Source organism: Camellia sinensis, chromosome 7 (assembly GCF_055761805.1).
Source record: "Camellia sinensis isolate YWXY chromosome 7, ASM5576180v1, whole genome shotgun sequence".
NCBI classification, from domain to species: domain Eukaryota; kingdom Viridiplantae; phylum Streptophyta; class Magnoliopsida; order Ericales; family Theaceae; genus Camellia; species Camellia sinensis.
Window position 1 is genome coordinate 786,278 of NC_138967.1, and position 15,128 is coordinate 801,405.

General features: G+C 37.5%; 1 protein-coding gene across 1 annotated transcript; it reads left to right on the top strand.

The window, feature by feature from the left end:
- Positions 1-320: 320 nt before the first annotated feature.
- On the top strand, positions 321-14,595 carry LOC114320913 (protein TRIGALACTOSYLDIACYLGLYCEROL 4, chloroplastic). The gene is made up of 5 exons (XM_028268000.2): positions 321-729; positions 890-1,136; positions 1,688-2,042; positions 13,213-13,550; positions 14,162-14,595. Exons 1-5 carry the CDS (start codon positions 458-460, stop codon positions 14,357-14,359), a joined length of 1,410 nt encoding a protein of 469 aa, XP_028123801.2. The 5' UTR covers positions 321-457; the 3' UTR covers positions 14,360-14,595.
- The last annotated feature ends 533 nt before the right edge of the window (positions 14,596-15,128 follow it).

Here is a 15,128-nt window from a genome sequence, read left to right on the forward strand (position 1 = left end):
TTTATTAAAAAAAATTTTGACCAAAAAATATTTATGTTGAAAATATAAATTAAAAAAAAAATTAATGGGAAAACGGTTTTACGAAAACCGTTTTTAATTAATTCAAAATAATTAAAACTTAATTAAAAACGGCTTTAAAAAAGCCGGTTTCTATTTTGAAATTTTATTATTATTTTAATCGATGAATACGGTTTTAGGAAAACCATTTTCTAAAAAACGGCATTAGGAAAACCGTTTTACCCTATTTTGGGAATAAAGATAAAAACACACCCTAAAATGGGACTAAAACGTTCAAAATGGCACGAAGAGGGAAATTGGCCGGGGATAGAGAGGGAGAGACAGTGAGAGGGAGGGAGGGAGGGGTAATACAGATACAGTAGAAGAAGTGGTAGAATATTGTTTGTGGAAGAAAGAGGGAGGGAGGGAGGGGTTTTTGTGGGGTGGGGGGAATTAAGAAATGAAGAAGTTGAGATGGGCAATGGACGGTGGGTTTTGGGAATTGGATGTGTCGACACCCGTAACCCTGGAGGGAGTGGGTAGGGCGGTGCCAGGGCAGGCTCTGCCGTTGGGTATGTGCAGTAGAGGGTCCAGGCTGTCCCGACCTAAGCAGATTCACTTCTTCCAGCGCTTCATGTCCATCCCCTTTCTCCCCTCCTTCTCCCCTCCTCACTCCTTGTCTCTCCAACGCGTTCTTACTTTCCCCCTTCCTCCTCCTGCTGCTGAATACTGGTAATACCACTACCACTACCACTACCACTACCACTTACTATTGCAATAATTAATCATGCCGATCCCCCATTTCTTTTTTCTTTTTAGTTTGATATTCACTCACTCACTCACTGATATCTATCTATCTATCTATCTATCTATCTTCTTACACGTCCTTCAGGTTTGCAACTTTGCTCGGTCAGTTCAATTTACACAAGTTCCTATCCTCTGTCAAAGAGAATGGATTGATGCAACCCTCCGAATCTTCATGGCTGAAAAGCCTTGGAAGACACCTTTGCAACAAATCCTTGTATGCCCTCAATTTCTGTTCAGAGCTCTTGATAACTCCTGATGATACTCTGCTCCTTGGCATAGAAGCCTATGGTGATAACAAGACAACTCGAAAGAAAGCACTTCTTCATCACAAGGCAAGGGTCTTTGACCTGCCTGGCCTCTTTGATTATAATATATATATATATATATATATATGGTGCTTCAAATGTTATGCTGATGATGAGACTTTTGTATTTCGTTTGCTTATTTATTTATTTATAGATTTTATTCATGTTTTTATTTATTGCTTAGCATTACTAACTGAATTTTATTTGGATTTGAATTGGTTCCTCACTTCCTTATATGGGGTGGGGGAAGAAAAACAAAAAGATGAAATTTTGTTGTTGATCCAGCTGTGCTTCTGTAGCCTCTTCTTTTCTTTTATTTCATTTTCTATTGTTTTTCCAAGTCTAATTTGTTGGCACTTGTTGTTATCTGACATTGTCGTGCCAATGCATTTTTTTCTTCTATCCCGGTACCTGTCAAATATCGCTAAGCAGCTTTTACTTGTTCTCATGAAAATTTCAATGGTTTACACGTTAAATGTTTTTGTTTTGCGATGTATACTTTCTTTGCTTGATGCTTTTTATTGGAAATGTATTCTTCTACTTTGCTTGATGAGTGTTGGATATGAATGCCTCTGCAGTTTTTGCATCACAATCTAACGGCGGAGGCATCGTGGCCACAACTTTTTGTTGATGATCTTGGTAGTTACTGGGATGTACCATTCTCAATGGCGATTGATCTGGCTTCTGTTGCTTCTGACTCTGGTGCAAGTTATCATTTTTGCGTCAATCATAATGCGGGACAACCTAAGCAGCATGAAGATCAACTCACCGGTGGAGTGCCGATGACTCTTCTTCCTGGTTTGTTAATCAAAAATGCATTTTCATTTAAGAAAAATGTTGATATTTGGAGAAGCAAAGCTCCCAAGTTGAAAATGGTGCAACCGTTTGACATATTCTTGTCAAATCCTCACATCTCAGCATCAGGGATACTTGGTAAGATACTACCTGTTTACTACCTAATTGCCGTCATTTGCTAATTGAGATTTTCTTATATGTCTAGCTTCTTGTTCGTTGATCTAGTTGAAGGAAATGACACTATTTCAAGGAAGTCAACATTTTCTTTGTGCTGTATCTATATCATGCATCTGACTTCGAGGTCAGGCAGCTGAAGCTCTCATTTTATTGATGTTTTGCTAAGTTCATTTTTCCCCACGTCAATGATCCTAAATTTGTTGGAAGGATTTATTTATTTTTCCCACTACCTCTCACTGTTATAAAACCAAGGTGTTGATCTGATGGTTGAGCTCATTAGATCCCTATGCTGGGAAGACCAGTTATCTTAACCACTTATAGAACTTGCATCATGAAATACTGAGTTGTATAGAGGCTGGACATTGGCTTATCCTGTCATGCTATCTACAATGCTTTTCTTCTATACTTTGGTCCTGATGGTTTTTTCCTTGGCGATTTTTCAGGATATTGTCAAAAAATGGATTTGGTTAGGGTCTTTGAGGAATTCTTTGAGAATGGTGTGGTGAATGCTTGGACCAATGCTTCTTTTATTTGCTTTATTCCTACAAAAGGTAGTTCAAGAAAATTAGTGACTTTAGGCCTATTAGCTCGATTTCATCATTGTATAATATTTTGGGGAAAGTCTTATCAAAAAGATTAAGAGTTGTTTTGGGAGACACTATTCCCATAGTTCAAGGGGCATTTGCGGAGGGCCATCAGATCTTGGATGCTGTGTTGGTTGCTAATGAGGTGGTTGAAGATTATAGAGCGTCTAATAAGCAGGATGTAATTTAAAGTGGACTTTGAGAAAGCTTATAATCATGTTGATTGGGTTTTTTGGGATTATGTGCTTAGAAAAGGATTTGCTGTAAAATCGAGAAAGGTGGATTCGCAGGTTTTGGTGTTCTTGTAACATGTTGATCATTGTAAATGGTAAGGCAGGAAAGAGTTTTAGGGCTTTAGGAGTCTCAGGCAAGGCGATCCTATGTCCTCCCCGTTTCTCTCTATTTTGGTGGTGGATGTTTTGGGACGAATGGTTGATATGGTCTTGGAGGTTGGTCTTGATGATGGATTCGTTGTAGAGAGGGATTGAGTTTCTATCTCACGTGCACTTTGTAGTAGGATAGGTTATAGAGGTTGTCGAGTCTATTGGAATGTCTTGTTGATCATCTTCCTTTCAAGTTTATAGGGGGTAATCCCATAGAGGAGTCATTTTGGGCCCGATGTTAGAGAAAATTTCTAAGAAATTTGAGGTTTAGAAGAGAGCGTTGTTTTCTAGAAGGGGGTATACCCTAGTGCAATTAATGTTGAGCAGTATTCCAATCTATTTTTTGTCATTGTCTAAGATTCCAGTTGGTTTGCAAATAAAATCAAAAAAATAATGATGGATTTTTTGTGAGAGGGAAAAGATGAAGGGAGAAGGGATCATTTGGTGAATTGTGAAACTCTCTCTCTCTAAATAAAAGGAGGTCTTGCCATCGATAATATTGTGGGAAGAAATATTGCTCTGCTTGGAAAGTAGTTATGGAGATTTTCCCATGAGTGTAACACTCTCTGGCATTTGGTGTAATGTGTGGGAGGAATGAGGAATCAATGGATAATTTGTTTTTGCGTTGTCCATTGGCCTTGTATTTATGGCATTGGTTATTCCAACTAACAGATGTGTTGGGTGGCTCTAGCTTCTTGCTCCCAATTACTTTTAATCGACTTTAGAGCTTTCGGTACCAATAAGAAAGGCAAAGCTGAATGTTGTCTTTTGTTCAATACTACGGGTTATTTGGTTAGACCACAACACAAGGTACGGACCGTTTAAATCGACCCAATCCTAGAAGATACGGACCGTTTCGAACTATTGAATGGTTGACTGTGGTTTTCTCGACTTTGATTTTATATTTACCTTTAAATCGTCCAGGTGGCAATTGATTGCCTTTGGGATTATCTTTCATGCTTATCTTATCTCTCATGTAGTTAATTATTGACAGCCTGTATTCCAAATTTCAAAATCTTTTGAGCATCTCTCTCTCTCTTTCTCATTCTCTCTCTCTCTCTCACACACACACATATTCCAATGTCCAAGAATAAACATAAACACTAGAACACGCATGCATTCTCTCATCAAGTGTCTCATTTCTCTCTCTCTCACATTCCAACTTCCAAGAACAAATCTAAACCCCATAACACAGATGCTCCCTCTCATTAGGTGTCTCGTTTCTCTCTCTAAGCCTCATAGACACATGTTGTTTAATCTCTTAGTCTCTCCCATCTTTGTGTCTCTCTCGTCTCTCCTCTTCGGTATTTCATTTTCGCCTTTTCATTGGTGGCGAATGATGTTGGTTACAAACTGTGGAGATGTCAATGAGTGATGGCAGCGGCGACAATGAGCAATGGCGGTGGCAATCAACAATGGCAATGGCAATGCCAGTGGCATGATGAGTTTCCACTTTTTTTCCATTTTTTCCCCATTTTTTCCCTCCATCTTTTTATTTCATAAATTTGTTTGAGATTTATTATTTTGATTTTGACCTTTCAATCCCATTTTCTCCATTTTTTCCCTTGCCCTCTTTCTTTAACAGATCTTTGAAATTGATCATTACTGACTGCCAAATTGAGTATGTTTGGTTGGTTGATTTTGAACAATAAATCGATTGAGAATGGTTGAGCGATTTCCTAACCTGATGGTGGTAGTCCAACTGCCAGGCCAAGGGTAAACTCGAGTCGAACCTATCTATGAACACCTCTAACGCTAGGGTCTTTTGAGGACAAAGTCAAGAACATTAATTCGCTTTGAGATAGTGTGTTTTCTATCCTCTTTTCAGGCTTCAATTTCCTCCCTTTTAAAGGGGATTCCTTTATTTTTTATTTCTAGGGATTGGAGGACGGTGTGTCACTTGTAGTTTGTCATGTTGATTCGATTTTCCTTATTCTGCTCTTTTGTTTTCTTTAGTAGACTTCTTGTCTTCCATTTTCTTGTATTTCTCTTCTTCTTCTTTTTATCTCACTCTCTCTCTCTCTTTTTTTTTTTGGCTTATTAATCTTGTCACTTTTGTTACTTATCAAAAAAATACTTGCATTTGGTTGAGGTATTTGCTTTTATGAGGAATAGTATGATACCATTTTACCTTTCTATTTGTAGTGGCTTAGAATACTTGTTACAGTTCTATGCGTGCATTGGTTTGGCACGTAGTTTTTGAGAGACCTTAGACACCTGAGTTATGGGAGATATATGATTGTTGTGTGTTAAGTTATTGTGTTTGACTATGTGTAAAGATACCATTTTATAGGCCAAGCAAGCACATTGGAGCTCATGTCACCTATGGATAGGTGGCTAGTTCTCCTTGACTCAACAGAGTGGCGGTATTAGGTCTATTCGTGCATTATATGATTTAGACCTTGGGAAGGTTGTATCATAGGAGCTACAAAGGTAGGGATGATATGTGTATCATGGCTCATGGCATGATGCATGTGTGAGTGTTAGGCCAATGTTCTATCTCTCTAAGACTAATCAAGGAGGAGCTGTCTTCCCTTGGGAGACAACCAAGCAACCTTGACAAACCCATGATCCTAGCTTCCAATTCACAATCCTTCAATGATCCCAAGTAGTGAATGTGTGGACCCTGCTCCTAGCCTAGGATGCCAAGTGATGACTATGATAGCAGTATGTAGTAAGTGATCCCAACCTGTGTTACATGGACTCGTCTATTTTCCCCAGAGTACCCATGTCCACCGGATATGACATAGGTAAGGGTGTGCGATATGTGTCCGACACTCGCACTCAATTTAGACATTCAGATCCTTTAATTTGTGACAATACATGAAGAAGAAGAAACTTACATTTATTAGTAAAGCAATATTTTTAGTCTCTCACATGAATTAGATATAGAAATTTTATATTTTTTCTAAATCCTATGTAATTTTTAGTATATTTCTACATAATTTACAACATCTCATCTGAGAATATTATATAATATGCAATATATATGTGCACATGACGCATCTCCGTACCCATGTCCAATTTTATGAAGGCCTAACACTTGAATACACACCTACACTTGATATTCGTACCCGAGTCCATGTAACATAGATCCCAACAAAGGGAGTGAGTTCATAAGGGACATATAAGCGAGCAAAAGGCTGGGCTATGATGTTGTCGAGTAGGAGTGACTGAGTGGAGGCATGCTTGGGTTCGAGCAATGCTCCTGGTCGCTCCTCAATGTACTCAATGAGAATGAGGTATGAAAGCCCATGGCTAAGCAGAGGCTCGTTCGGGCAAATTGTGGCACTGCCGAGTTGACTATGGCTAAGTGGGTGAGTTTGGTTCTAACTTGTAGTGCTGCGAGCTGTACATCGAGCTCTTCATAATTTGACTCATTCACTATAGTGCTTTGGCTTGTTATAGAGGTGACTATGCTAGTGAGCCTAGAAGACATACTTGGTGGTGTATATGCCTTGGTTTGGCTGAGTACGTAACTCCAGTTAGTCCAATCATGACATCGTGGTGCTTCAGTGGTCTGCCACGTAAAGGTACTGGCGACGTTGCATGTGTTGTCGCGGGGTCAATTGACCCCATTGGACTTCAAGATTTCATTAAGAAAAAATTTATATACACATTTATTTTGAAATTGAACCCACTAGTGGCAGATATTGAACCCACTAAATTATTTTCAAGAGTTATAAATAGGGAGTTTATACAATAGTACACACCACTATTTTGTTGTATATTGTATGTAAATTATGACCTTTTATGATTTTGATACCACTTTATGTCATAACCAAACCATTTTTGGTTATAATCAAAAGGACAACAATTAGTGGCGTGGCCAAAAATTTATTTCAATGGTGTCATCGATATCATTATTTCATAATTTTAATTCTACAAAACGTATTATATTCACAACAATAACATTGTATATATATTTGATTGAATACAGCGCATGAAAAAAAAAAAAAAAAATAGAGGGCAAAATAAGCCTTAATGTGAGGGGAAAAAATCCATATACACTTAAGAATCTCATGTTTAAAAAGAAGGTAAACTCTCAACTAAGTTCTACTTTAAAAGATTAAAAAAAAAGAAGAAATGATATATAAACAGAAGTTTTATACAAAATGATGTTATTTCTTATTGCCCTTTTATTTTCAATCAAAACACTTACTATTGTTTTCATAATTTCAAAAATATTATTAACATATCATTTTAGATGTGTTTTTAGCTACGCCCTTGACCACAATGGATCATAACTGAACATCCTTTGAGTCCTAACCAAAGACTTCTATAGTCCTAACCAAAATAACAACCACGATAGGTCATAACCAATACGACAATGTGTCATAGCCAAGTTGTAACCAACACCACAATGAATCATAACCAAACACCACTTGAAGCATAAGCAAAAATCGCTTTTCGATCACAACCAAAATAACAACCACAAATGGTCATAACTAAGTCATAACCAATACTACAATGAGTTATAACCAACACCGTAATGAGTCATAATCAAATATCACAAAAGTTGTAACTAAACAAATGGTACACCCCTTTCCATGAGGTGAATTATAGAATTTCCATTATAAATAAAGCAAAATAATTTGAGGCAAAATAAAACACCTTGTTGAGGGTAGTTATAGAAGTTTATGTACTTGTAACTTTTTGAAAAAACATTCATATGAATGCATTGGAGTTTTAATTGCTGGAAATTTGTGTTAATGCATATAATAAGATAGTGGCATGTATATAATATGATAGTGGTGTTGGTGGTAGATAGTGGCATGTATAGAATATGATAGTGGTGTTGGTGGTAGATAGTGGCATGTATAGAATATGATAGTGGTGTTGGTGGTAGATAGTGGCATGTATATAATATGATAGTGGTAGATAGTGGTAATATATAATATGTAAGTGGCATATAATGGGTTATAATGATGTTTGTAATATCTCCTATATAAGGAGTGTCAGTTGGTCTTGTAAAATAAGAAGTTTTGAATATAACAGAAATATATTCCTTCTTCCTCATATTTTCGGAGTTCTTCTTCCTCATATTTTCTAAGTTGGTATCAGAGCAACAAAAAACACAGCAGCCCTAAAACCGTCATAGCCATGTCGGAAGTTACGTCCGAAACCACTTCAACCCCTGCCGCTGCCATTCCAGTGAAAACGTCCAACTCTCACTCTGTCCAAATCACCACCATTCGCCTAAATGGTGATAATTTTCTCCGCTGGTCACAATCTGTCCGGATGTATATCCGTGGGCAAGGAAAGATCGGTTACATCACTGGTGACAAGAAGGCTCCTGCTGTTAGTGATCCGCTGTTCGACAGTTGGGACGTTGAAAACTCCATGGTTATGACATGGTTGGTCAATTCCATGGAGGAGGATATAAGCTCTAATTACATGTGCTATCCTATTGCACAAGAATTGTGGGATAATGTTAGTCAGATGTATTCTGACCTAGGAAATCAATCTCAAGTTTTCGAATTAACTTTGAAGTTGGGAGAGATTCGTCAAGGAGATGATTCCGTCACCAAATATTTCAATTCGTTGAAAAGGTTGTGGCAGGATCTTGACATCTTCAACACATACGAATGGAAATCGGTTGACGACTGCAACCACCACAAGAAAACAGTGGAAGACAGCCGTATTTACAAGTTTCTTGCCGGCCTCAACATTGAGTTCGATGAAGTGCGAGGAAGAATTATTGGCAGACCTCCTCTCCCATCCATTGGCGAAGTATTTGCTGAAGTCAGAAGGGAAGAGAGCCGAAGGAGCGTCATGCTTAAGAAAAAAGGTACTGGTGAATCAATTGAATTTCTGCTTTAATTAGCGATGCTGCGGCCAACAAGGCTGCAAATTACCAGCGCAGGTTTGATGATAAGCCACGGGTTTGGTGTGATTTTTGCAACAAGCCTCGCCATACACGCGAAACGTGTTGGAAGATCCATGGCAAACCTGTCAACTGGAAAAGCAGCAAACAAGGAGAGAAGAATCGTGGCTTTCCTACCGCTAATGAAGCCGATTCAGGTCCCTTCAACAAAGAGCAGATTGATCAACTCTTAAAGCTGATAAAATCCAACTCCTCATCCGGTACTCCTAGTGTTTTGTTGGCACAAACAGGTAGAAATCCTAAAGCCTTCTCTTGCCTAAACTTCTCTCCGTGGATCATAGATTCCGGTGCCTCCGATCACATGACTAGTTTTTCCCATTTATTTAGTACCTATTTCCCTTGTTCTGGTCATGACAAAATCAGAATAGCCGATGGTAGTTTTTCACCTATTGCAGGAAAAGGATTTATTAAACTAACTGAGAAAATTAATCTCAATGCTGTTCTTCACGTCCCCAACTTAGCCTGTAACCTTTTGTCTGTCAGTAAACTATCTAAGGATTATAATTGTCGTGTTACATTTTTTGAATCCCATTGTGAATTTCAGGACCAGAACTCGGGGATGATGATTGGGCGTGCTAGGATGCTTAAAGGTCTTTACTACTTTGATGAAGTACCTGTTAGTAATAAAAAAGCTCAGAGCTTTAATAGTACTAGTTCAATCTCTGTTCGAGAAAAAATAATGCTATGGCACTATAGGCTAGGACATCCTAGTTTTCTTTATCTGAAACATTTATTTCCAGAATTATTTAAAGGGATTGATTGTTCTTTTTTTCATTGTGAAAGTTGCATTTTTGTAAAATTTCGTCGCTCTACTTATTTGCCAAAACCTTACCAGGCTTCCAAACCTTTTTATTTGATTCATAGTGATGTTTGGGGCCCTTCTAAAATCACTACTCTTTCTGGTAAAAGATGGTTTGTTACATTTATTGATGACCATACCCGCTTATGTTGGATTTATTTGATGAATAAAAAATCTGACGTGAAAAATTTATTCACAAATTTTTACAATATGATTGAAAACCAATTTCAAACCAAAATTGGTATTTTACATTCTGATAATGGAACAGAATATTTCAATGGGCAGTTGGGTGAGTTTTTGGAAAAAAAAGGGATTTTTCATCAATCTACATGTCGGGATACCCCTCAACAAAATGGCATTGCAGAACGAAAAAATAAACATCTACTTGAAGTAGCACGTGCTATAATGTTTTACATGCATGTTCCTAAATATTTATGGAGTGAAGCAATTTTAACAGCTTCTTATTTGATAAACAGGATGCCTACAAAGGTGTTAACATACAAAACACTTTTCGATTGTCTAAAAATTTTTTTTCCTGACACGAGGTTGTTTTCTGATTTACCCGCCAAAGTTTTTGGATGTACTGTCTATGTTCATGTTCCCAGTCAATTTCGTTCAAAACTTGACCCCCGTGCTATAAAATGTGTTTTTTTGGGTTATTCCTCAAACAAAAAGGGGTATAAGTGTTTCGATCCTCAAACCAAGAAATTTCATGTGAGTATGGATGTGTCATTTGTGGAAACAAAATCTTATTTCCCCAACACTTCTCTTCAGGGGGAGACAAGTGGAGTAGAAGACCGTTTTTGGGATATTTCTATCCCGCTCCCCAATGTCATTTATCCTACACAAAAACCACATCTGTCTGATAATGATCACTTAGGAGAACCAAGTTCTATGGTGCCTAGTCAAGAAGATTCTTGTTTAGGGGGAGAAGTACTACAAAATGATCTAAATCCTGAGCTTCAGGTTTATACTAGGAAGCGATTTCATCTGAGGAATAATGACCCGAATGTCCATCCTAATGACCCGAATGTCCACCCGAGTTCTGGCATCGAAATTTTAGGTAATCCTATTCCTTCTATTTCCGACCTTGATGTTCCTATAGCAATTAGGAAAGGTGTCCGAAATTGCATTAAACATCCTATTGCAAATTACCTCTCCTATCAAAGACTGTCTAAAAACCATAAAGCTTTCACATCTAGGATTTCACACTTGTTTGTTCCAAGGAATATACAGGAAGCATTGGATGATCCGAATTGGAAATTAGCAGTCATGGAGGAGATGAATGCTTTAAGGAGAAGTGGTACTTGGGAGATAGTTGATCTACCCAAAGACAAGAAAACAGTTGGGTGTAAATGGGTGTTTACGATAAAATGTAACGCAGATGGAAGCGTTGAGAGATACAAGGCGAGACTGGTGGCTAAAGGCTTCACTCAAACTTATGGGATCGACTATCAGGAGACGTTTGCTCCTGTTGCTAAAATAAATTCCATCAGAGTACTGTTATCTCTTGCAGTAAATTCAGATTGGCCTCTACATCAACTTGACATTAAAAATGCATTTCTCAATGGTGATCTTGAAGAGGAGGTGTTCATGAGCCTACTGCCGGGATTTGAGCAGAGACTTGGAAGCGACAGAGTATGCAGATTGAACAAGTCATTATACGGACTCAAACAATCACCAAGAGCGTGGTTTGAACGCTTTGGGAAGGCAGTTATCAGTTGTGGCTTCTCGCAGAGTCAAGCAGATCACACAATATTTTATAAACATTCAAAAAACAGTAAAATTGCAATTTTGATTGTTTATGTTGATGACATCATTTTAACTGGTAATGATGAAGCAGAGTTAGCAGCCCTCAAAGAGAAACTCGCAAAAGAATTTCACATTAAGGATCTGGGAGCCCTCAAGTATTTCCTCGGAATGGAATTTGCAAGATCCAAGGAAGGTATATTCGTTAATCAGAGAAAATATGTTCTTGATCTCCTTGGAGAAACAGGTATGCTTGGTTGTAAGATGGTGGAGACTCCGATCGAGCCTAACTTGAAGTTACAAGCTGCTAGGGCTGAAGAAGTCAAAGAGAGGGAACAATATTAGCGACTTGTCGGGAAATTGATTTACTTGTCTCATACGCGGCCTGATATTGCCTTTGCAGTCAGCATGGTAAGTCAGTTCATGCACTCACCAGGGGCAGAGCATTTTGAGGCCGTTTATAAGATCTTAAGATATTTGAAAGGAACTCCGGGGAGAGGCTTACTGTTCAAGAAACATGGACATCTTCAAGTTGAAGTATACACAGATGCAGACTGGGCAGGAAGTGTTACAGATAGGAGATCAACATCCGGATACTGCTCCTTTGTAGGTGGGAACCTAGTTACATGGCGGAGTAAAAAACAGAATGTGGTAGCGAGAAGTAGTGCAGAAGCAGAGTTCAGAGCTGTTGCCCATGGAATCTGTGAAGTAATGTGGATTAAAAGAATTCTTGAAGAATTAAAGCTTTCTCACCCGACACCTATGAAGGTCTATTGTGACAACAAAGCAGCTATATCTATAGCTCATAATCCAGTTTTACATGATCGCACAAAACATATAGAAGTGGATAAACATTTCATCAAGGAGAAAATCAATGCTGGCATAATCTGTATGACCTACCTTCCAACAGGTGAACAATTAGCTGATGTGCTAACGAAGGGACTACACAAGAAGCAATTTGATAAGCTGACTAGCAAGCTGGCTATGGAAGATATCTTCAAACCAGCTTGAGGGGGAGTGCTGGAAATTTGTGTTAATGCATATAATAAGATAGTGGCATGTATATAATATGATAGTGGTGTTGGTGGTAGATAGTGGCATGTATAGAATATGATAGTGGTGTTGGTGGTAGATAGTGGCATGTATAGAATATGATAGTGGTGTTGGTGGTAGATAGTGGCATGTATATAATATGATAGTGGTAGATAGTGGTAATATATAATATGTAAGTGGCATATAATGGGTTATAATGATGTTTGTAATATCTCCTATATAAGGAGTGTCATTTGGTCTTGTAAAATAAGAAGTTTTGAATATAACAGAAATATATTCCTTCTTCCTCATATTTTCGGAGTTCTTCTTCCTCATATTTTTTTTTTGTGGTTTGAAATTTTAAATTCTTTATCAACTTATTGGAAATAGATGATACATATGTAAATTATTATTATTATTTTTTATAGAATTTGTTTTGCTTAAATTTTTCATTTGACCCCAGTAGAAAAAATTTCTAGAGTCGCTACTGCGTAGAGGTGATGGTGGAGATGACGTGATGCCTGTGGGACTCGTCACGTACTGGGCGTGATATAAATGCCCACAACAATCAATTGCTTATAGTCATTTTATTTTGTCTTTGAGCATCGTGGAAGTCATCATAGTCTGCTAAATTGACATACATTTCCCTCTTACCTGATATTTTGATCCCTTATTGTTTGAATGATTATCTTTACAGGTGCTGTTCTAACGGCATGTATTGGAGATAATTTACTCATATCACAAGGAGGAGAAGATTCACTGCCTTTTAAGGGCCTAACTCTTCGTGCTCCAGTAGTAAATTCTACTATTTTGGCTGATATGTTTGCATCCATTTCACTTTCTGTGCAGCATGGAAACTTCCAAAGGTTATTCCTAGATCTTACTCGATTTTACGCCCGCATGGACTTTCCTTCTGGCTCAAAATTTATTTCAGGCGCCACTCATCTGGCTCAAGATCTTTACAATTCTTGTCAGCCAAGTGTGGAAGCAATTCAGGCAATTTGTCCCAAAGCCACCCTTTCACTTCAGCAGCAGGTACCTACTTTTTCTGCCAACCTCCCATGTTTTATGCTATAATATTGTAAATAAAATTGACACTGAGAAGTGAGTGGAAAAGGCAATAGTATCGATTGGATATCTCGCTCTATTTTGTTCCTTCTCTGTATCAAACTTAAATTTCAGTTTCAAATATGCTTCTGAATGTTTCTTCTTGTTAATTTAATTAATTTAAGACATAATTCTGTACTTTGGAGGTGTTGAATTTGAACCTTGATATTGTGGTGACGGGTTCCCAAACAGGGTTTTGGCTTCGAATCAAACAGAAGGCATTCATTCTGAGTTAACACTATTTTTCTAAGTAGTTGCTAAGGTTTCAGTACTGAACTGACCTCCCTTGCGCTTTGTTTTTTTGATTGCTAAGAAAAATTTAAGTCTCCCTTTCTGCGCCTTGTCTGAAATTGTGATGAAATTGTGTTATAATTTTAACCATTTAAGAAATTGTCTGATATCAGAGCTCATGAATCTCAAATTGATTCTGTGGTAGTATTTGATTGGGAATACTTCAAATTATTGTTTGCATCATGTTCAGTATGAAATAATATCAATTTGGGGATCAGTTATGACATCTTACATATACTTAAATGCAGATTGCTGGGCCTTTCAGTTTCCGAGTTGATTCAGGAGTGGCACTCGATTACAAGAACAGTGGCTGGCATGTAAGTGTGAATGATCCTGTGTTTGCAATTGAATATGCATTGCAAGTTCTTGGGTCAGCAAAGGCTGTGGCTTGGTATTCCCCAAAGCAGCAAGAGTTTATGATAGAGCTTCGTTTTTTTGAGACATAAACCATGTTTCTCCAGTTTGTTATCATTTCAGTTGCTTTTCTTTTCTCCCCCTCCCTTTTAGTGTTTTTTGCTTTCAAGGAAGACACTGTCCATGCAGATATCTGTATCCACTCTGTTCACCATCTAACAAGTCGATGCAGCGGTTAACTGGAGTGGTGGTTTTGAATTATGCAATTTCTGGTATATGCAATACAGTCCTGCCTTTTAACAGGCTTGGATATTCATGTTTGCTACAACATTGTAGTTTGTCATGTCATGTCATGTTGGAAATTATTACTCCATCCGTCCCAAAATAATAATCTCTTTTAGAGAATTTAACTTTTTTTGATAGTATAATTATTGTATTTTAAAAAAATTGATTTTTCAAAATTATCCTTTGATAATACATTTTTTGAGAAATATTAATATCATAATTATACTTTTTATATTGTTAATGAGTTTAAAAGAAGGGCAAAATGAGAAATTTATATTATTTTTGTACTTGATTTTTGAAAAGGGACTACTATTTTGAGACAATGAAAAATGAAATAAGAGACTAATATTTTGGGACGGAGATTACTAATTTTTTGTGCACTGTGTGTTGAATGAAAAAGAAATTGCAAAGGTGATATTTTTAAAGGAGGATGCACCAATAAACCCCAAATTAATAACTTATGCACTGTTTAGTCCTAAAAATTTTCTTATAGACTGAAAGGTCCCATTACAATATTAATAGCATCAGATACAATGTTAATAACATCAGAGTCATGTTACAAACATTGGATTTCAA